Source organism: Mercenaria mercenaria, chromosome 12, assembly GCF_021730395.1.
Source record: "Mercenaria mercenaria strain notata chromosome 12, MADL_Memer_1, whole genome shotgun sequence".
In the NCBI taxonomy this organism is placed as follows: Eukaryota; Metazoa; Mollusca; class Bivalvia; order Venerida; family Veneridae; genus Mercenaria; species Mercenaria mercenaria.
In genome coordinates, this window is record NC_069372.1 from 16,731,544 (window position 1) to 16,754,162 (window position 22,619).

The 22,619-nt window shown below is 35.9% G+C and overlaps 1 protein-coding gene across 1 annotated transcript in view; it reads right to left on the reverse strand.

Annotated features, from left to right (window-relative positions):
* Positions 1 to 1,053: 1,053 nt before the first annotated feature.
* Positions 1,054 to 22,619, reverse strand: part of LOC123533131 (phosphatidylinositol 4-kinase alpha-like) — a 111,604-nt gene continuing 90,038 nt past the window's right edge. The window contains exons 39-49 of the mRNA XM_053519313.1: positions 22,483 to 22,608; positions 19,480 to 19,533; positions 18,663 to 18,783; positions 17,104 to 17,233; positions 15,841 to 15,911; positions 12,744 to 12,816; positions 11,953 to 12,226; positions 11,153 to 11,278; positions 9,259 to 9,379; positions 7,866 to 8,025; positions 1,054 to 6,678 (exon numbers count right to left, since the gene is read on the reverse strand). Of these exons, the coding sequence (XP_053375288.1) occupies positions 6,453 to 6,678; positions 7,866 to 8,025; positions 9,259 to 9,379; positions 11,153 to 11,278; positions 11,953 to 12,226; positions 12,744 to 12,816; positions 15,841 to 15,911; positions 17,104 to 17,233; positions 18,663 to 18,783; positions 19,480 to 19,533; positions 22,483 to 22,608 (1,482 nt within the window). The 3' untranslated portion in view covers positions 1,054 to 6,452. The remainder of the gene's footprint in view (positions 6,679 to 7,865; positions 8,026 to 9,258; positions 9,380 to 11,152; positions 11,279 to 11,952; positions 12,227 to 12,743; positions 12,817 to 15,840; positions 15,912 to 17,103; positions 17,234 to 18,662; positions 18,784 to 19,479; positions 19,534 to 22,482; positions 22,609 to 22,619) is intronic.

Below are 22,619 nucleotides of genomic sequence, written 5' to 3' on the forward strand. Positions count from 1 at the left end.
CATAAAGAATATACCTGATTTACAATTATGCTCACATGTTCAATGAGCCAGAAAAAATCGGGCTCAAGGTTTTAAAACCACCAGCTTCAAAACTGCTTCATATGATTGGTTGCGTCTAGGCACAGGTCTAAAATGGATCAATGGCGTAGTTTCATTCTGACAGTTGTCTCAAAACTTACAGCCTGGATAGGTATATTATGACAACTTAACAGGCATTTTCATTGCTTGTCGGAATTCTAATGCACAGTTTCACTGTTTCCCTTGTGTCGCTTTTTATATTAGAGGTCTGCAGCATGACATATCTATGGTAACAAGCGGGTGGATATATGATTTAAAGCTGCATGCCTGCAGATTTATGTCAAAATTCTCAAAATTTAGGAATGGCTTTCTTTAGTTTGTAATTGTAAAAGCAATTCTGTATCTTTTACGATCATTCTGTTTACGATAATACTCTTTTAGTCAATAAATTTGTTTGTTCGTTTGTTCTTGTTTTAACACCCTTTTTCAATAGTATTTCAATTATGTAACGGCAGGCAGTTAACCTAACCAGTGTTCCTGGATTCTATACCAGTACTTACCTGTTCTCCGCAAGTAACTGCCAATTTCCCCACATAAATCAGAGGTGGAGGACGATTGACTTCAGCAACAATGCCTTTTATTAAATCGTCATGGAGAACATATGCCCCACCCAGTGATCAAACTCACGACCCCGCGATCCGTAGATCGACGGGTATCTTTTAGTCAATAAAATATGCATATAACTTCCAAAAGCTTCAGTCACGCTATTAAGAAATTTAGCAATACTTCGCATAAGAAACACAATATCATTACTTAAACATTACTAGTGTATCATTTTCGGTACCATTTATTGATTCATATATGTTTACATATTTTTAAATTTCGATGCTGATCTGGAAGCATGTCCTTTTAAATTCAACAATTATATACTATGATCCATTAGGCTAATGTAAGGATTCACATTTTATGTTAAAGAAGTACTAACACCACTTTTTGTGAATACCTTCCAGAACAAAACAAAATGTAACTAGCTCACATGTTTTAAGATTTTATTACATATAAATATAGGGAAGAGTGTTCGGAAGTTTAACCTTCAAAAGCCATGCTACTTGAACAATTTCTATTTTTTGGCACAGAATTTACTACATCGTCCATCGATAAAAGAGAAATTCATTGTTTACTTAGCTATACAGAACACAGAGTAGGCTTTACAGTAATAACAACATGACAACTATCACAATTTACAATCAATTAGAGCTATCACTAAAGGCGATTATTAACCCCAGATGCTGTTTTGATAAACAAAAAGTAAACTGAACTGCTGTGATCATGACCATTGACCTTTAAGTGTGACCTTGACCTAGTAACCAGAGTTGTGCATTCTGTATGTCACCTTCATGAGGTTAACAACTGTTTTTAACAACTAGTTTTCAGAGAATAATTCAAAGGATTCAGAAGATTATGTGGATACGAATTTAAGCCATTTGATCTTTAACCTCAAACTGTGACCTTGACCTTGGATTTACTGACCTGGATCATGGGCCCTGAACATCATGATGGTGAGGTGAACAACTGATGCTTGTTTCATGAAAATGTTTTAAGCATTTTAGAGATATGGAGCAAACATGAAGTTAAGCTATTTGACTTTTGACATTTCAGTGTGACATTGACCTTGGACCTAGGGATCCGAGTTGTGTACTCTGCTTGTTGTCTTGATGAGGTAAACAACTAATATTAGTTCTATGAAAATCTTCCCGGTGGTTTACAAGATGTGGAGTGGACACAAAATTAAGCCATTTGACCACGGACCAAAGGACCTGGGTTGCGCACACTGTATGTTGTCTTGATGAGGTAAATAACTAATATTAGTTTTACGAAAATCTTCCCAGCAGTTTAGAAGAGATAGCTGGACACAAAGGTATCTGACATATGAAATCAAAGTGTGACCTTGACCTTGCATCTAGTGACTGGGTTGTGTGCTCTGCCATCACCTAGGGTGAGGTAAACAACTGATGTTAATGTTATGAAAATCTTCCCACTGATTTCAAAGATACGGAGTGGATGGACGGATGGAAAGAAGGAGACTGACCATCAGATGGACTGACAGACAAGTGTAACTCCAATAAAAACCCCATATACTTTTTATCTTGGGGGGGGGGGGGAATAATAAATATATTTGCACTCATTCCTTGGGAATATAAGATTCGATTTTAATTGTTTCATTTTGACATTTACAGAATAAATCAATTCAATATTCTGCAAGTTTTAACAAATGTAAAATAGATTGCAGGTTTAATCATTTTAAAACATAATAAAATCACAAGATACAATGAAGCTGTTAAATGTTGCTGATCTATTAACAAAAATCCATAAATAAGTCAAGAGTTATCTGAACAGTACGTTAGTAGATGCTTGTCAATATTCAGATCATAATCCATCAACAGTGTGAGGATAAGCCATAAACTGTTTCTTAGTTTTTGTTGGTTTATTTGAGCCGTGCCATGAGAAAATCAACATAGTGGGTGTGCGACCAGCATGGATCCAGACCAGCCTGCGCATCTGCTCAGTCTGGTCAGGCTCCATGCTGTTCGCTAACAGTTTCTCCAATTCCAACAGGCTTTAAAAGCGAACAGCATGGAGCCTGACCAGACTGCGCGGATGCGCAGGCTGGTCTGGATCCATGCTGGTCGCACACCCACTATGTTGATTTTCTCATGGCACGGCTCATTTCAATTTTCCACCAAAAATTATTCAAGTTATATTTAAGATTTCACAGACTTGAAACAATGTTGATTCGATGCAAGTGATAAACATGTCTTAACAAGTAAATGAAAAATTCTCTATATGAAACAGGGAGTAGAAAGTGAATGTGTGAAGAGGTAAGGTTTACTGTTTGATATCACAGAGAACAAACATCTGACCTAGGGATTACACTCTGGACTGGTTGTGGCAGCCCCGCTTGCCAGCAACTTAAATACGTTGTAAGTTAGAGAGGACACAATTATATGTCTTGGGTAGAACACTAAAATAACTTTATTTGTTTGTTTGTTTGTTTTGGGTTTAACGCCGTTTTTCAACAGTATTTCAGTCATGTAACGGCGGGCAGTTAACCTAACCAGTGTTCCTGGATTCTGTACCAGTACAAACCTGTTCTCCGCAAGTAACTGCCAACTTCCCCACATGAATCAGAGGTGGAGGACTAATGATTTCAGACACAATGTCGTTTATCAAATAGTCACGGAGAACATATGCCCCACCCGAAGATCGAACTCACGACCCCGCGACCCGTAGACCAACGCTCTTACCTACTGAGCTAAGTGGGCGGGCTAAAATAACTTTAGTTCTGAAGCCTTAATAAATTTAAATGAAGAGGAATCATCCTGCGAAATTTTGGCACTGACTAATAATCTGCAATATGATAAAATACCTTCACAAGTCTTAAATTTCTATGACATGTTACTGTAATATAAAAGCAAAACAGTAAAATTAAAACAATTTGGTAATTAATGCTAAGACAGTAGGACAGACTGTCATCTCTAAATAAAAAGAGCTCCCACAAATACATCAAAGATGGTGTCCAAAAATGTTCAGATGGCGAATAATTAATATCAGAAGAGAACTGAGGTCAGGTGACATATGTCTGGATTATACATAACTCAAGAGCCTGTACTACTGTATGTAGTCACCTAGTATTGCACAAGACCCATTAAAATACATTATACCATATATACCCTTATTAATTCCCTCCAACCTAATGAATGACCGAAAACTTCTAATAATTTTTTTCAGAAAAAAATTATTTTAGGTTGTAAGTGAATACCAACAACATGATCATGTTATATTAATTTTGTAAAATTCATTAATTCCAAGTTGGATTTAAAGTTCATATTCACTAAAAACTACATTACCAGTAAGGCCTTTTCACAAAATGTAAAGCCCCCAGGGATATTAATAAAGAAATATACGGTAATTCTCCTAATGACATACCAGCATTTTACATTACACAAGATAACAAGCTAAATTACAATATTAATAGGTCATGTAGCAGAAAAGCATAGTGTTACATTATAAAACAACAATAAAACAATGATAATTGCCTCTGTGAATTAAATAAATAATGGATTCATCTTTCTAAACATAAAACTTACTTAACCTTTAGCCTGCTACTGGCCAGTGATTCTGCTTTTTTGGTGATATTTTCTATGTGATTTTTCCATGTTAGATCATTTGAGAGAGTGATGCCAGGATACTTTGCAGATGATACTCTTTCCAGGGTTATGTTGTGCAGGCTGATCAAGGTCGGCACTGTTCGCTATTCAGCCAGTACATTTTCATTGAACACCCCTTTGAATAGTAAATGGTACTGCCCAAATTCAATGACTGAGCAGTCCATTTTAAAAATTTAGCAGGCTAAAGGTTAAAATAACCTGTGGTTATATTCTGCTATTCTGAACCTAATGCATTCATTTCATTCAAATGAACAAAAAAAAAAGTTCAAATAATTGAGGTATTTTGCATGAGTAAATGTACACCATGTCAAAGCTGGTTCATTTCATGTACAGCAACCATACTAAGAAATAGTTTGGAGCCTTTAATTTCTTTGTCCATTAAAAGGTTATTTGTCTCTCATGAAAAGTTACGAAAATGAACACAGAGGGTTTTTGACACCAGCAGATGATAGGTAAGACAATCTAAAACAAATTTTAAAAGGCTGTTCAGCATGTTCATTATTTTACCTTACAATGAATAAGACGTAAAAAAAAATTGTTTGATTTCGGTGACCTAGCCTAAATTTTTGGCCCGCCCCAAAATGTTTTTATGGCCTTGGAGAATTTTTTTTTCAAATTTTTAACAAAAACTTGCAAAACTGCACTCTTTATGCTTTAAACAGATTCAGTGATGTTAGAAATCAACATACTGATGCTCTAAAGGTATTCATTTTTTGACACAAAAATAATTTCCGAAAAGTCTCACTTAATAAAAAAATCCCCCCCCCCCCCCCCCCAATTTTTTTTTTTCCTTTTTAGGCCTAATCTTAGTAAGTTTAACCCTAATTTTTCAACTCAGCCAACAGTAAATACACAGTTGTGTGCTTGATTTCTTGTGTGGCTAATTTGAAAAATTTGGATTTCGATCAAGTTTTTATAATGAAAGTTAATGAGACAAAAAACACGTCTGAAGACATTTTGGTAGCTGAAAAATTCAGAAATGTAAATTTTAACGAAACTTCCCTTAGTTGTAAATTTACATATTTTCTATAATGATGTCAAATAAAATGTGCAGCCCCTTTTGCTCATTCTCAGGTATTTGTCTATGAAAAAACAGATCTGCAAGACTACTGTACAATATTATCTGGAATTATTTCACATGTTAACATTTTCATTACGCCATGTAATCTTCAGAAAGGCAGTTATATTGCCTAACACATTAGCTGCAATTTATTTATAGTACGATTTGCATCGCCATATGTGGAATCCAGGATATATTCTTTGTCATCAAGATAAATGACGTTTTGCTGTTACTTTCAGTTTTTAACCCTTACCCTGCTAAATTTCTTAAATGGACTGGTCTTTCATTCAATTTGTGCAGTACCACTTATGATTCAAAGGGGTGTTAACTTACAATTTACTGACTGAATAGCGAACAGTGCAGACCATGATCAGCCTTCCGTGCAGGCTGATCTTGGTCTGCACTGGTCACAAAGGCAAAATCACTTGGCGTCAGCAGGCTAAAGGTTAAGACAATCAAAACTACCTCAATGAAAAGGTCATCTTAAACAGTTTTGTTATAATGTACAACATCACAGACAAAGCACTAAGTACTGAAATGTTTACAGGCTGAAGAGTAAGTCTATCACAATTCATCATCATCACCCTCATCATCATCATCGCCATCATCATAATGATCATAATCATCATGCACCATGAATCAACTGCCTTCTGTAAACTGTATAAGTGGATATTTCCGTGGGTCGAAAAGTTAGCGAAATTGGAATTCCAGAATAAGGCATGCGGAAATATAAGTGAATTCCTAATTTCCAAGTTGCGTAACAATAGCACGTCGTAAGAATCACTAATTTGTCTGGCGCAATAACAGCACATCATTATATGATGTTAAAAAGGCATATTATATTTACGTTTAGTACTTTAATTGCACAAATATGTACAGATAGAGACAGAAATAAAAAGATTTTGTTCAAATAGTCAATGCTTAATATGCACTAATTTTGCTATGTATACAATGTGCATACATGTAATATTATCAGTTTTTTACACCATTGTTAGAATCAAATTCTCCCATTAACTACCAGTGTTATGGTATATTTGTTATGCTGGTTGGCTGATATTCACGCTGAAGGAAATATCAGTGAATTTTGTCATTTCGTGAAAAACGCTAATATTTCCACGTCGCTAACTTGACCATTTATACAGTAATCAATGAAAGATCCCTTGTTGGGCAGCTTGTATAGCATCATACGACTTGGCCCACCAACTTAGGTAGCACTTCCTCACAATTTCTGTCATGTATTTAGCTGCTTCCTTCTCGTTGGAGTCTGGTGTAAATCTCTGACGTAACTGTTTGATTGTCTGTCCACGGAAACATGGCAGCCCGGTATCCAACATCAGAGACACCAGACATATGATATCATCTTGATATGGTCTGAAAAATTAAACAAAAACAAATTAACCCTTAACCTGCTAAATTTCTATAATGAACTTGTCCATCTTTCAATTTGGACAGTAGCATTAACTGTTAAAAGGGGTGCTTACCAAAAAGATACTGACTGAATAGTGAACAGTGCAGATCATGACCAGACTGCATGGATGTGCAGGCTGATCATGATCTACACTGGACGCAAAGGCAGAATCAATCATGTCCAGCATGATAAGGGTTAACATCATATCTACTCAAATAAATTAGGAATAACCAATTACATTATAAATAATGCATCTACAGCAGAATACAGCCAGGAAGACATAAAACAGATTCATATTCTGTGTATTTCACCTAGAATGTGACACATTCTTTCATTACATAGATCTGTCACCTACTAGCCAACAAATGAAGGCATACTGATTTCAGAATTTCAAAATAATGTATCTGTATTTAACCTTTACCCTGCTGAATTTCTAAAATGGACTGGTCCATCGTTCAGTTTGGGCAGTACCACTTAATATTCAAAGGGGTGTTCACTGAAAAGATAATGACTGAATAGCGAACAGTGCTGACCAAGATCAGACTGCACAGATGTGCAGGCTGATCTTGGTCTGCACTGGTCGCAAAGGCAGAATCACTTGCCGCCAGCAGGCTTAAGGTTAAGACTGTTCTTCTCCCTTTTTTAAATAAGTTTATATCTTATATTTTTATTCAGAAATATATTTCTGCCACTGTTTTCTAACCTTAAAGCTAGGCATCTTTGAATGTATATCTGAATAAACCATTCAATGGTTTTGCCTCAATAATCTCTCATCTATTAACCCTTACCCTGCTAAGTTTCTATAATGAACTTGTCCATCTTTCAATTTGGACAGTACCATTAACTGTTAAAAGGGGTGCTTACCAAAAAGATACTGACTTAATGGCGAACAGTGCAGATCTTGATCATGATCTACACTGGTCACAAAGGCAGAATCAGTCGTGTCCAGCAGGTAAGCAGATAAGTGTTAACATCCACCTGACAGCTACGTATCCTTAAACACAAAGTTCCATGAACCACTGAATGGCTCTGTCTCTATTTTTCATTGTTTGTAAGTACACACCTCACAGGTAGATATCCTTGAACACTCAGCTCCATAAATTTACTGAAATGGTTCCACCTCCATTTTTAATTATTTTTAAGCACATACCTGACAGCTAAGTATCCTTGTACACATAGTTCCATGAACCACTGGAATGGTTCCGCCTCCATTTTTCCTCCCATGATCATTATCATCTCATCTGTAAGCTTCATGTCTGGTTCCCAGCCTAGATTGCCTCCCGGTGAACTCTCAAACATGAACCCAAAATCTGAAAATAAAGTAAAACAGTTCTTAACATTTAAACAGCGTGCTGTTTACCCATAATCTTGGGCAAGTTTGTAAAACATATTTATCCCCATAACGGGCATTTAAATACTGTATATATGAATAAATGGATAATACACACTAATACAAATTATCAGAGTAAAAGATACCCACTTGTTAGAAGCATACATTAAACTGATCCTTAGTAACATCTGAATAAATATTATTACAGTGAAAGACTGCTCGCTCAAGATTTTATGGCTTAACCATCTAGACTCACTCAAACTGGTTCATGTCACCACAGCCATTTTCCTTCTATTTTCTATCCATGAACGACTCAAAGCACCATATCTTAAAGAATTTGCTCATACCCTTGCAACGTCAAGTGACTGGTGTTTTGCTGTACATCATCTATTTGCATAATACAGCCAGGAAGGACATCTTTATTTATTGAAATGTAGTTAGATAAACAAAATGATGTGTGCCCACAGGACACTGGTGCCCCCACTCCAGTCATTGTATATATGCATATTTTTGACTACCGTATGTCAAGGACCATAACTCTGGTCTGGCTGTGTGAAATCCCAAATAAAACACCTGGGCTGGTATTCATAAAGCTCCTAAGGGAAAATTTTCCCTAAGGGACTAACTAAGGGAAAAGTTCCAAAGCATTTTGTGGACAATCGTCGAGATAGTTGGAATGTCTAACAATATTGTCACATACAGTCTGCCATAGTAATAAAGCTTAAAAAGTCTACACTTTTCTTTTGTGCTCTGTTGTTCAGGAAATTTTACAAAGTTAAGGATTTTCCTAAGTTTTCTCCTTAGGAGCTTTATGAATACGGGCCCAGGTGCTTAACTTCACATGCTGAATAACAATCCAGTAAGGTTTGATGACTCCAAGTCAAATACTTTTTGAGATATGCTCATACAAATTCAGACAGACTAATAACCCTTACCCTGCTAAATTTCTATAATGAACTTGTCCATCTTTCAATTTGGACAGTACCATTAACTGTTAAAAGGGGTGCTTACCAAAAAGATACTGACTGAATGGCGAACAGTGCAGATCATGATCAGACTGCACGGATGTGCAGGCTGATCATGATCTACACTGGTCGCAAAGGCAGAATCAATCATGTCCAGCATGATAAGGGTTAAGAGCAAGTCCCTCCCCCTCCCCCATTTTTCTTAGCACAGTAAATATAATATTGTAGTTCTGTGCCTATAAACCTACCTATATGAATAATGTGTCCAGCACTGTCTATCATGATATTTCCATTATGTCTGTCTTTTATCTGTAGGAGGAAACTGATCAAACTGTAAGCTGCCATACTCATAATGAAATTTCTTCGTGCCTGAAAATAAATTACCATGTTCCTGTTACTGATAAATAGAGAATAACAGGTTACTGTCTTTTGAGAAAAGGTTTCTGAGATGAGGCTAGATATGGTCCTGGAAGGAGCGAGGCTTGCCTAGCTGAGTCTTGGAAATCCCTTTCTCAAAAGACAGTAACCTGTTATTCTATTTATCATGCCATTAACATTTTCTAATTTTTTGTTAAATAGGAATGCAAATTACTAAATATACGGTAACCGATTCGTACATCACATGAGCAAAACAAAGTAGGCGATGCTATTACAATCTGATGTCCTTGGACTTTATCATAGGTTTACACAGTGTAATGTGTTCTGAGAAAGGCTGTTTTTTTTCAGACAGGATTTATCAGGCAGCTGTTACAGTAATGGCATGATAAATACAATTTCCTGTAAGACAAAATAAAACAATCACATCAAGACATAAACATACATAAATATTTGACTGACCAGACTTCAAATTTACTCCAAAATTACCAATGTCTCAGTATGCTGAATTTGATTTAAACCAAGCAAAAATGCAAATATTAAGAAGGAATTTTGATGGGACTTTGAGAGAGAACTGAAATTTTGACATAAGTGAGTTTGAGAAACCAAGTTTCAACTGCATAAAAACAATTTGAGCCGCGCCATGAGAAAACCAACATAGTGGCTTTGCGACCGCCATGGATCCAGACCAGTCTGCGCATCCGTGCAGTCTGGTCAGAATCATTGCTGTTCGCTTTCAAAGCCTATGGGAATTAGAGAAACTGTTAGCGAACAGCATGGATCCTGACCAGAATGCGCGGATGCGCAGGCTGGTCTGGATCCATGCTGGTCGCAAAGCCACTATGTTGGTTTTCTCATGGCACGGCTCATTTTCAATCTGGCAATGACATGCCATTACATGTATGGTATGTGCCTATGAACACTTTTGCTTTCATTCCCACAAAGTAGTATATAATCAACAAATTTTCTTAGTATAATGTTTTTGATTCACCTGGAGGTACAAATAGGTATTATAATAAATTTTAAAACTTGTTTTACATTCATTATGTAAAAAGTTCATTTATAATATACTATGATTCATAGAACTTCCAGAAGTCCAAATGTGGTGAATACCAATATAAACACACACAAAAAACGTATTCAATCCATTATAAAAAGAAACAGTGCAGCTTATAGTCTTGGACAATAGAATCTAGTTTATGTCCAGTTTATTTTAAAAGAAATGTGGAACTTAGTCTGTTATCAAGGGAGATTTGAATGTATGACTAAAAATATTTTTATTTCAAGAGTTGTCCTTCCTTATTAACTCTTGGTCAGGGACTAATAACACTTACATCTTGGAATGTTGGAGAATCCTGAACACATAAAAAATGTATTCAATCCATTATAAAAAGAAACAGTGCAGCTTATAATTTTGGACAATAGAATCTAGTTTATGTCCAGTTTATTTCAAAAGAAATGTGGAACTTAGTCTGTTATCAAGGGAGATTTGAACGTATGACTAAAAATATTTTTATTTCAAGAGTTGTCCTTCCTTATTAACTCTTGGTCAGGGACTAATAACACTTACATCTTGGAATGTTGGAGAATCCTGAACACATAAAAAATGTATTCAATCCATTATAAAAAGAAACAGTGCAGCTTATAATTTTGGACAATAGAATCTAGTTTATGTCCAGTTTATTTCAATAGAAATGACTAAAAATATTTTTATTTCAAGAGTTGTTCTTCCTTATTAACTCTTGGTCAGGGACTAACAACACTTACATCTTGGAATGTTGGAGAATCCTGATCACCATACTTCTGTATAAAATACTGATCTAAACTGATATCTGTAACTTTCCCTATCTGGTCACGTGACTTACTGTCCGGAACACACTCTATAACACCACACTGAAAATAACAGAACCCCAAAAAAGTATTAAATACCTACAGATTATATGATTGTGTTCTATACAGTTTAGGAGACTGACAAAATTATAAAATCTATATATTTTTACTAAAAAATAAAATTTAATGTTTTATCATAAACTTTATGAAAGTTTTTTGTAACTGTTTTATTTTTCTGTATTAAATCCCAGGTAGGGTCATACATTGACAGACAGGGTCATAAGCACACATTACAGCCTCAATAGGGCAAAATGTCTTCAGGTAATCCTCAGGTAGAACCACTAGCCCTCAACAAGCCAGTAGGACAATTTTCTCACATCAATCCATGTTCTTAACTCTCAAATCACAAGTCATATTGTTGGGGACAAATGTTTTAATTAAGCATTAGTAAATATGTGAACGCTGCGCAGCAGATTGCACCCATCCATCTTAAATTCTATTGTCACTGTTAACATCTCCAGTTGGAATATGGAAAAAAATTCCCCTACCTAATTTGGCCAAGGCAGACAAAATCCCCCTTCTAATCCTAATCATTTAAAATAGTTTTCAATCTAGGTTGATAATTTTTTTTTTTATCTTAAACTTTAAAAAAAAAATAAATAAATAAAGCAGGGATTTTGTCCACCTTGATCAAATTGAGCAGGGGGTGATTTTGTCCTGCACTGTACATTACATACCCCTGGTGCCGTAGCCACAACTCTGTAAGGAGCAAGATATAGATCTAGCCCTGTCTGCTCAAATATGTTCTTGAATAGACTGATCACTTGTAGAGCTAGCATGTCCTGTCTCACATCATCCCCCACCTTGAAGATACATGCCTGCCATACCATAGCCGTGGAGTGCTGCCTGTTATACTCTTCATCTTCTGTATTACTCAAACCCAGGTCCTCTAACTGATGTATACCACATGGTTTCACCTTGAACCTGGCCAAAAATGGTGCTTTTGCAGCACTACAAAGAAATAATATCTAAGATCAATATCAAAATGTATGTACTATGAAATCATTAATATTCATGGAAAATTAATGTTCGTGGATTTCGCCGCTGCACCAATCCACAAAACTAAACCCCAACAAATGCAAAGTTCCCATTCTTTTATCCTTGAAAATTCAGATTCCGACGAAATCGCCATTTTGAGTAAAACCACAAAATGTTATACCCATTAAATTACATGATTTAACAGTATGCTAAATTTGCCTTGATAAATTCATTAAGTATATATCTCAAGTGAACAGAATAAATCTGTAAAAATGTGAAATGATAAAGCAGTATTATATTATAGGTGACTTTAAATTACTGGATGTAAATTACAAAACAAGGGCAATCATTTCAAAAATTCAGATCTGACTGGTCCCACTGACTGCATATGACTGCATTAATTCAGACATAATTTTAGATGACAATTACATTTTCCAGCCATGTTAGAACACAGAAAATCTATATGGATATATTTGCAAGAATAACATACCTTTGCATGGGTGTTCCAGATTTATAATCTATCTCCTTCACTATGGCCTCAGGATTGGATGGCAGATAACATCCTGTAACAATCAGCATTTCATTGTTTTTGCTGGTTTTAATGAATTTTTTCATCAGTATTTCAGTTATGTATGGTGATCAGTTAACATTAAGTGTTCTTGGATTCTGTACCAATATCAGCCACATGAGTCAGAGGTAAAATTTTCTAAGATGCACTGTGTTCTGTCTATTGCAACGAAGGCAATACACCTTGTCCATGTTTCGAGCCTATAACCTAATGTCTGGAAGTTTGCGGTTCCACCAATAGGCCTTCAGGCGTCGTACATAGTAAACTTAGTAAATACTAGAATTATGTGGATTCCCAAATATGTCTGAAACTGTTCTACCAAATTTAAATATATTTGTTTTTGCAAGAACTTCAAGCAACAAAATCTGAAACATAAATTCTGTTCTAGATTTTCAAACAATTACAATCTTATGCTAAACATTTACTTGTGAACAAATGCTTTTAAATACAAGTATGCCCACGGGCAGAAGTTGAGCCTGCTGTCAAGTGTGACCTTGACTTTTGACCTAGGGACCTGGTTCTTGCGCATGACACTCCGTCTCATAATAATGAACATTCATGCCAAGTTACAACAAAATCCCACCAGGCATGAAGAAGAAATGCTCCGGACAAACTTCAATTTGACATTTGACCTCCAACTATGACCTTCACTTTTGAGATAGGAACATGGGGTTTGCGCATGACACTCCTTCTCATTGAGGTAAACACTCATGCCAAATATAAACAAGATTGGTCCATGCATGTCAGTTATGGTCCGGACAAAATCGGATGGATGGACGCACGGATGCATGCACATAAACCGACCCGCCAAAAGTGATGACTATATCAAGCTTACCGCATGTGGGCTCGACAAAAATGAGAATAATGAAATTACATCAATACAGAAATTACAATTACAAAAGTACAGTGTTCAAGACTGTGTTTCTGCCTTACTTGCCATAAAAGTGACACATGGAGAAACAAGAGCTGTCCGTAAGACAGCCAAGCTCGACTATTCGAAATATTGACCCAGAAGCAGGAAAATATTACCCAAAAAAGTTAAATATCAAAAGAGTTTTAAGTTCAAAAGTGGGAATAATTTGACCAAAATGCATATCAGTTATGGGACTTGCTGCTATCAACTAGTTTTATAACCCCGAAGGCACATGAGAAGTTTCAATTCAATATCTGCATTAGTTTTGGAGATAGAAACTTGCATGTAAAACTTTAACCAGAATTTTCAAAGTCCAAAAGGGGGCATAATTTGCCCAAAATACATGCCAGAGTTATGGGACTTGATCCAGTGAGGTTAGTAATTGATCTAGAAAAAGAAAAAATAAGTTTCAAATCTATATGCATTTTAGTAATAGCTGTATGTACTTGCACGCAAAACTTTAACCAGAATTTGCTAAGTCCAAAAGGGGGCATAATTTGGCCAAAATGAAGGTCAGAGTTATGGGACTTGATCCTATCAACTAGTTTTATAACCCCGAAGACACATGTGAAGTTTCAAATCAATATCTGTATTAGTTTTGGAGATAATAACTTGCATGTAAAACTTTAACCAAAATTTTCTAAGTCTAAAAGAGGGCATAATTTGCTCAAAAAACATGTCAGAGTTATGGGACTTGACCCAGTGAGGTTGGTAATTGATGTAGAAAAAGAAAAAATAAGTTTCAAATCTATATGCCTTTTAGAAATAGTTGTATGTACTTGCACGCAAAACTTTAACCAGAATTTGCTAAGTCCAAAAGGGGGCATAATTTGGCCAAAATGAAGGTCAGAGTTATGGGACTTGATCCTATCAACTAGTTTTATAACCCCGAAGACACATGTGAAGTTTCAAATCAATATCTGTATTAGTTTTGGAGATAATAACTTGCATGTAAAACTTTAACCAAAATTTTCTAAGTCTAAAAGAGGGCATAATTTGCTCAAAAAACATGTCAGAGTTATGGGACTTGACCCAGTGAGGTTGGTAATTGATGTAGAAAAAGAAAAAATAAGTTTCAAATCTATATGCCTTTTAGAAATAGTTGTATGTACTTGCACGCAAAACTTTAACCAGAATTTTCTAAGTCCAAAAGGGGGCATAATTTGGCCAAAATGAAAGTCAGAGTTATGGGACTTGCTGCTATCAACTAGTTTTATAACCCCGAAGACACATGTGAAGTTTCAAATCAATATCTGCATTAGTTTTGGAGATAGTAACTTGCATGTAAAACTTTAACCAAAATTTTCTAAGTCCAAAAGGGGGCATAATTTGCTCAAAATACATGTCAGAGTTATGGGACTTGACCCAGAGAGGTTGGTAATTGACCTAGAAAAAGAAGAAATAAGTTTCAAAGCTATATGCCTTTCATTGATGACTGTATGTACTTGCATGCAAAAACTTAACCAAGGTGTGACGCCGACGCCGACGCCGACGCCAGGGTGAGTAGAATAGCTAGACTATTCTTCGAATAGTCGAGCTAAAAACTGAATTATTGGACATTTAGATATTTAAAATAATAATAAGGCCTGTGCTTTTTAATTTCAGTTTCCAGAACATATGTGTAGTGGATACAGTACAGATTTGTGATTTTGGACTGTTAGATGGAGTAAAGATTGAAGTAAATTTCATGTGGTTTAAATTGGCATTAAATCCAGTGAATATCCCCTACACTAATTGGAATACAGTTTACACACTACCAAACAGTAGAATATTATGACAACTAGATGTGTGTCCACAACACACTGGTGCCCCCACTTCTGTGATTTTATGCATATTTTTTACTAAGTCAGGGGCCATAACTCTTGTCTGATTCTGTAAAATCCAAATTAAATGCCAGGTGCACAACTTCTCATCATGCTCAATAACAATCCTACAAGGTTTGATGACACTAGGTCAAATACTATTTAGCAATATGCACACCACAAATTGGACACACGGACAGACAGACATGGGCAAATCTAAATGCTCCCCCAAAAAAATTCTGTGGGGTTCAAAAAGACAACTGGTAAAAAAAAAATCCTGTAAGCAAGCAAAGATCAGTGGTACCTTGTTGTAACTGGATTTTACTCAAAGCATCTAAACATGCCTTCTTTCTCTCAGGACCTTTAGGGAATGGCCTGTAAATATAAACCACAATGGAAGAGTTAAGGTAACAGGTCAAATAAAGCATCATTTTACTAACCTTATAATTTAGTAGTTTTCATGTAACTGTACATGTAGAGTTATTTTTATGATAAAATTGTTTCTATGGTTACCGTAATGAAAAATGTTTCTATAAGAGCTTCATTTCTATTGGTTTAAGTAATTATCTTTAATCCAGAAAGATATATTTCATGGTTAACATAACATTTCAGTATAGACAATAATTTGAAACTCTATGTTATAAGTTCTAGATACATCATGATTATTTCCTGTTTATTTGTTTTATTAGCAACTAATAATTCTATGTATATTGACAAAATAACTTTAAATTTAACATCTAAATGCATGATATAAAGATAACATGGCCGGCTCAGATGAAAGAAATAACAAAGTCTGTTAAACCTTGCCGTTCAAATATTGTAATAACATAATACAGCTAGGTATAGGCTAGATTAGTTCTTACATCAACATAAAATATAATAATTACATTAAATTCTGGAGAAAATGAAAACAAAATGAGAACAAATTTTGCGAGGAATACCACTTAAGAGTCTTTATGTGGACAATTTTTCTTTTTTAATCGCCATGAAATTGTAAAGTTTCTGTTCTTTATAATCCATTCTAATATGCTTTTCTATGTTAAAACAATCCTACGCTAGAATGACGTCATGTGCAGTGACGCCAATGTTTCTGATGCGACCAAGAAAGAGCGCTACTATATTTTATCTACTGTTTTAGATGAAGGCCATATTAGAATCGAAATAATTTATAGCAAAACCGTGTTTTAACACTATTTATACACTCCGGCGGTAATACGTTGTACAAATATTTTCACCCAACCTATAACTGCCCATCGTGCATGAATAGTCTTAAAACACTCTTTTGCTATAAATTATTTCTTAAATAAAAGAAAAGAGAGAAACTGACAAATGTTATGCAATATTTTCACGAGTAGCATAGATATGGTGTTCATGAGTGAAAAATATTTTGATATTACATGTAAAACAAACAAATCTTCTTTTTATCTTGTCTTGAATGCATTTACCCATTTCATATTTTCTTACAAATGAAAAATATTATATCTGACATTTTTCACTGTGAAAATACCAGATATATTTCACTCTAATATTCCGATAATTCACTGAAAAACGTAATAAAATAAATTACTTGATAATCCTAGAAATATCAGTGATTTGTCCAAAGAAGTCGAACTCTCTCTGGTAGAAATTTAGAGCCGAGCCAGACAGCTGGTCCTGGATCTCTTGCATCAATGTCTCCAACTGCTCTCCAATCTCAGCTGTAATTTCAACACTTTAAAAAGTAATTTTTCATGATAAAATTTAATCCCAGCAAACATGTAAAATTCCCATTTATTTTATCTTAAAAAACTGAAATCCATGAACTTATATGCAAACACACTTAAATGAGTTTACAGCGTTTTTTAATATTTAAGACTCATATCTACCAGATATTATTAGAAAATATATTAAATTAAACCAGCTGGCAACTGAACTTGAGCAACTCATGGGTAGACAAAGTGGTCCAGTGCCTACGAAACCTGGGGTCATGACTTCAAGCCGATCTCCACTATTAAAACTAGAGTTGCTTTTGAGAAAAGCGCATGTCTCCCACAACTGCCTAATCATCTAAATAGCAAGTCAGTCTTTATATACTGTTTACTCACTACAAATATACCTTTGAAGAGTAAAAAGGCCGATTTTGGGTAATTCAAGGGCCATAATTCTGGAGCGCCTCATGCGATTTGGCTAGTTAATGAACCTGGTTGAGGAGTTATGGTCAAAAACATTTGGTTCAAGTTTGGTGAAGATCGGGTGAGAAATGTTGGACTTATAGCACGGACGAGAATAAAAAGGTCGATTTTCGGTAATTCAAGAGCCATAATTCCGAAGTGCCTGGGCTGATTTGGCTAGTTATCGAACTTGTCCGAGGACTTATGGTCAAACACATTTTGTTAAAGTTTGGTGATGATCGGATGAGAAATGTTCGACTTAGAACATGGACAAGAGTAAAAAGGCTGATTTTCGGTAATTCAAGGGCCATAACTCCGAAGTGCCTGGACCGATTTGGCTCATTATCGAACTTGCCCTACTAGAGCACATGCACATTCATCAAGTCAAAAGGACTCCTATACTACTCAGACTGCATGCACATTCCTGGAGCCAAAAGGACCCCTATACTACTCATGAGTAGTATAGGGTTCCTTTTGGCTCCAGGAATGCGCCTAAAATCTGAGCATTTTTTGGTAATTCAAGGGCCATAATTCCGAAGTGCCTAGGCCGATTTGGCTAGTTATCGAACTTGGTCAAGCACTATTTGGCAGACACATTTTGTTGAAGTTTGGTGAAGATCGGATTAGAAATGTTCCACTTAGAGTGCGGACAAGCTTTGTGACAGATAGACAGACAGACACACACACAGACAGACACACAGACTGGAGTAAATCAATATGTCTCCCACACCACTGTGTGGTGGGAGACATAATTACTAACATTCAGACATGTCCTTTGTATGGGCACTTAAAATCTGACATGCAAAAGACCTAGGGAATCTCCTGGAATTGGAGCCTCTTTTGTATTTTGCACTTTCCTCCATCTTAAAACTACTAAGTCTTCTGGAGCAGTCATCTATTATGTGTTTACCATGCTGACTATAAATAAGCTTACAAAACAAACAAACAATTGAGCAACTAAGTTCAATAGCCATACCATCTTTCTCTAGTCCCTCTTCATCTCGAAACTTGTTGGTTTTCATGTTCCACAGTAACTGATGAGCCAACAACTGGGAACTCTTTGCTGCCCAGCGGATAAAATCTGTCACATAACCCATCTGCAAATATAAGACAAGGCATAATAATTTGACAACACAGGATTTAAGTAGAAGTCAAAATTTTAGTACCACTGAGTCATCCAATAAAACTTTTATAACTTTTTAAAATGTACTGAAAAAGTTTTACCTTTTCATCAAAATAACAAATAAACATTTACTAGCAACCATTCAAATACTAGAATTTTAAATCTGAACGCATGTATTTTTTGTTCAAAGTTTCAATCTTAAAAAGGCTTTCTTCAGTTATTAGTTGCAAAAGAAAAACATTCAAAGATATTCCATGCATTTTAGAAACTGTACAATGACATTTTTTTAGTCTACATTGTAGGAAACTCCCAAAAGCACTCGTCAAGCCATTGAAATTTGAAACAGAAGGAGTTAAGTTAAACTTTGTAACATATATACACACTAAAATACCTATTCAGACAATACTTGTGTATCTTTTCAGTCATCTAATATCAACTTCTATCTGTTTAACTGATCTGGAGGCATGTCCCATTAACATAAGGAAAGGCCATTTCAAATATTCATGAAAATGATAAGGTATGTACACAAGTAGTAATTCAACATCGCTTTATTATAACAAATGGAAGATAGGTGAAGAAAAAGAATTCATTATTCTATATTATGTGGGAAGCTATAAAAAGGTAGATATGTCCAGGACATATAATTTTAGCAAACAGAAAGCCCACTTACAGAATCATATCTGACAGCTTGTACCAACTGTGGAATGTAGAACAACAATGCTTCCTGCAAAAACACAATTACAAGTACATAAATAAAAGTTTATTTATTTTATTTTGTTGGGTTTAACGTCGCACCGACACAATTGCAGCTCATATGGCGACTGTCCAGCTTTGATGGTGGAGGAAGACCCCAGGTGCCCCTCCGTGCATTATTTTATCACGAGCGGGCACCTGGGTAGAACCACCGACCTTCCATAAGCCAGCTGGACAGCTCCCTCACATGAAGAATTCAATGCCCCGAGTGAAGCTAAAACCAACATGAGGGGCAAGTGATTTGAAGTCGGCGACCTTAACCACTTAGCCATGGAGGCCCCATATAAATAAACTTCTCTGCATATATATATATATACTCCCTTCGTTTAATTGATTTCATACATGTCTTATACTCCTATCACTTTGAAATCAATATTAGTGGGTGATAAATTTTCATAGATTTCATGGTCCTGTCAATACACAAAATTAAATCCCCATGAACAAACAAAATTCCTACTAATTTTATCTTCAGAATTTGAAATTCACAAATTCTTATCCAAACAAAATAACCACTTTGACCAAAACCACAGAATTTCATGCCCGCAGATTTAACCTGGTCCATCATTCAATTTGGGCAGTACCACTTGTTAATCAAAGGGGTGTTCACTGAAAATTTACTGACTGAACAGCGAACAGTACAGACCATAATCAGCCTACACGGATGTGCAGGATGATCTTGGTCTGTGCTGGTCGCAAAGGCAAAACCACTTCCCGTACGCAGGATAAGGGAACAAGAGGACCATGATGGTCCTGAATCGCTCACCTGTCCCAACATGACCCAGTTTTGAACTGAGTATGACGTCGTTTTTTTTCTATTATTTGACATAGTGACCTAGTTTTTGAGCTCATGTGACCCAGTTTTGAACACGACCTAGATATCATAAAGATGAACATTCAGACCAACCTTCATACAGATCCCATGAAAAATATGGCCTCCAGAGAGGTCACAAGGTTTTTTCATTATTTGACCTACTGACCTAGTTATTGAAGGCACGTGACCCAGTTTCAAACTTGATCTAGATATCATCAAGTTGAACATTCTGACCAATTTTCATGAAGATCCATTCAAAAGTATGGCCTCTAGAGAGGTCACAAGGTTTTTCTATTTTTAGACCTAATGACCTAGTTTTTGACCGCAGCTGACCCAGTTTCAAACTTGACCTAGATATCATCAAGATGAACATTCAGACCATCTTTCATACAGATCCCATGAAAAATATGGCCTCTAGAGAGGTCACAAGGTTTTTCTATTATTTGACCTACTGACCTAGTTTTTGAAGGCACATGACCGAGTTTCAAACTTGATCTAGATATCATCAAGGTGAACATTCAGACTAATTTTCATGAAGATCTTGTGAAAAATATGGCCTCTAGAGAGGTCAAATGGTTTTTCTATTTTTAGACCTAATGACCTAGTTTTTGAACACAGCTGACCCAGTTTCGAACTTGGCCTAGATATCATCAAGATGAACATTCAGACCAACCTTCATACAGATCCCATGAAAAATATGGCCTCTAAAGAGGTCACAAGGTTTTTTTATTATTTGACCTACTGACCTAGTTATTGAAGGCACGTGACCCAGTTTCGAACCTGACCTAGATATCATCAAGGTGAACATTCTGACCAATTTTCATGAAGATCCATTCAAAAGTATGACCTCTAGAGAGGTCACAAGGTTTTTCTATTTTTAGACCTAATGACCTAGTTTTTGACCGCAGCTGACCCAGTTTCGAACTTGACCTAGATATCATCAAGATGAACATTCAGACCAACTTTCATACAGATCCCATGAAAAATATGGCCTCTAGAGAGGTCACAAGGTTTTTCTATTATTTGACCTACTGACCTAGTTTTTGACGGCACGTGACCCAGTTTCGAACTTGACCTAGATATCATCAAGGTAAACATTCTGACCAATTTTCATGAAGATCTTGTGAAAAATATGGCCTCTAGAGAGGTCACAAGGTTTTTCTATTTTTAGACCTACTGACCTAGTTTTTGACAGCACGTGACCCAGTTTCGAACTTGACCTAGATATCATCAAGATGAACATTCTGACCAACTTTCATCAAGATCCCATGAAAAATGTGACCTCTAGAGAGGTCACAAGCAAAAGTTTACGCACGGACGGACGGACGGACGGACGCACGACGGACGACGGACGCTGCGCGATCACAAAAGCTCACACTGTCACTTTGTGACATGTGAGCTAAAAATGCTTGGACAGTATGCGGCATTTCTGGTTTGCAATAGATAGTATTTAACCTAATGATGGTAATAAATTTTTACGAGTTTAGACTGTTTTTTAGTGACCAGTGCAATCCAAGATACAAACATTGTTAGAGAACAAATGCTAAGGAGTTTATTATGATTTGGCTTAGTATTAAACTTTCATCCCTGTGACAGGATATATGATTGTAGGCTGCCGCTACATAAATCATAGATTCTTTGAATAAATCATCTTTACCGATGTCTGATTGCAACTCTTTTACACACATGTATATGCTGCCTATTTCCAAGAAACTATAAACGAAAAAATGAGTTTTATGAAAAAAAAATAACAATAAAATGTTTCAGAGTCTTAAATGTGGTTAGACACAAATAATCAGTGCAGCCTATATGAGGCAACTTGTGATCTTAAATAACATACCAGTACCCTAAAATCATAAATATTTGTGGGGGAATAATTTATATATGGGGTGATCACAGTTGTGTCAATTAACAAAATTGAATGCCAGCCAAAAAATAAAATCCCATTCATCTGACTTTCAGAAGTCTGAATCCACAAATTCAAGTCACCACAAAATGGTCATTTCTGGCAAAAAGACCAAAAAGACTTTAACACTTACCACCAACAAACTAAATGACTTCACAGTGAAGAAAGTGGAAAGTAATATGTAAAGAATAAATCAAACATACCGTAGGTGTTCCTCGTAGCTGTCTCACTGCACACTGTGCTGTGAGTGGGTGGGGTGGAAACAGTCTTGAAAAGTAGGACAGGCATACTAGTGGCGAGATAGGGCACCATGTCAATATCTGGCTTAACTGAAATCAAA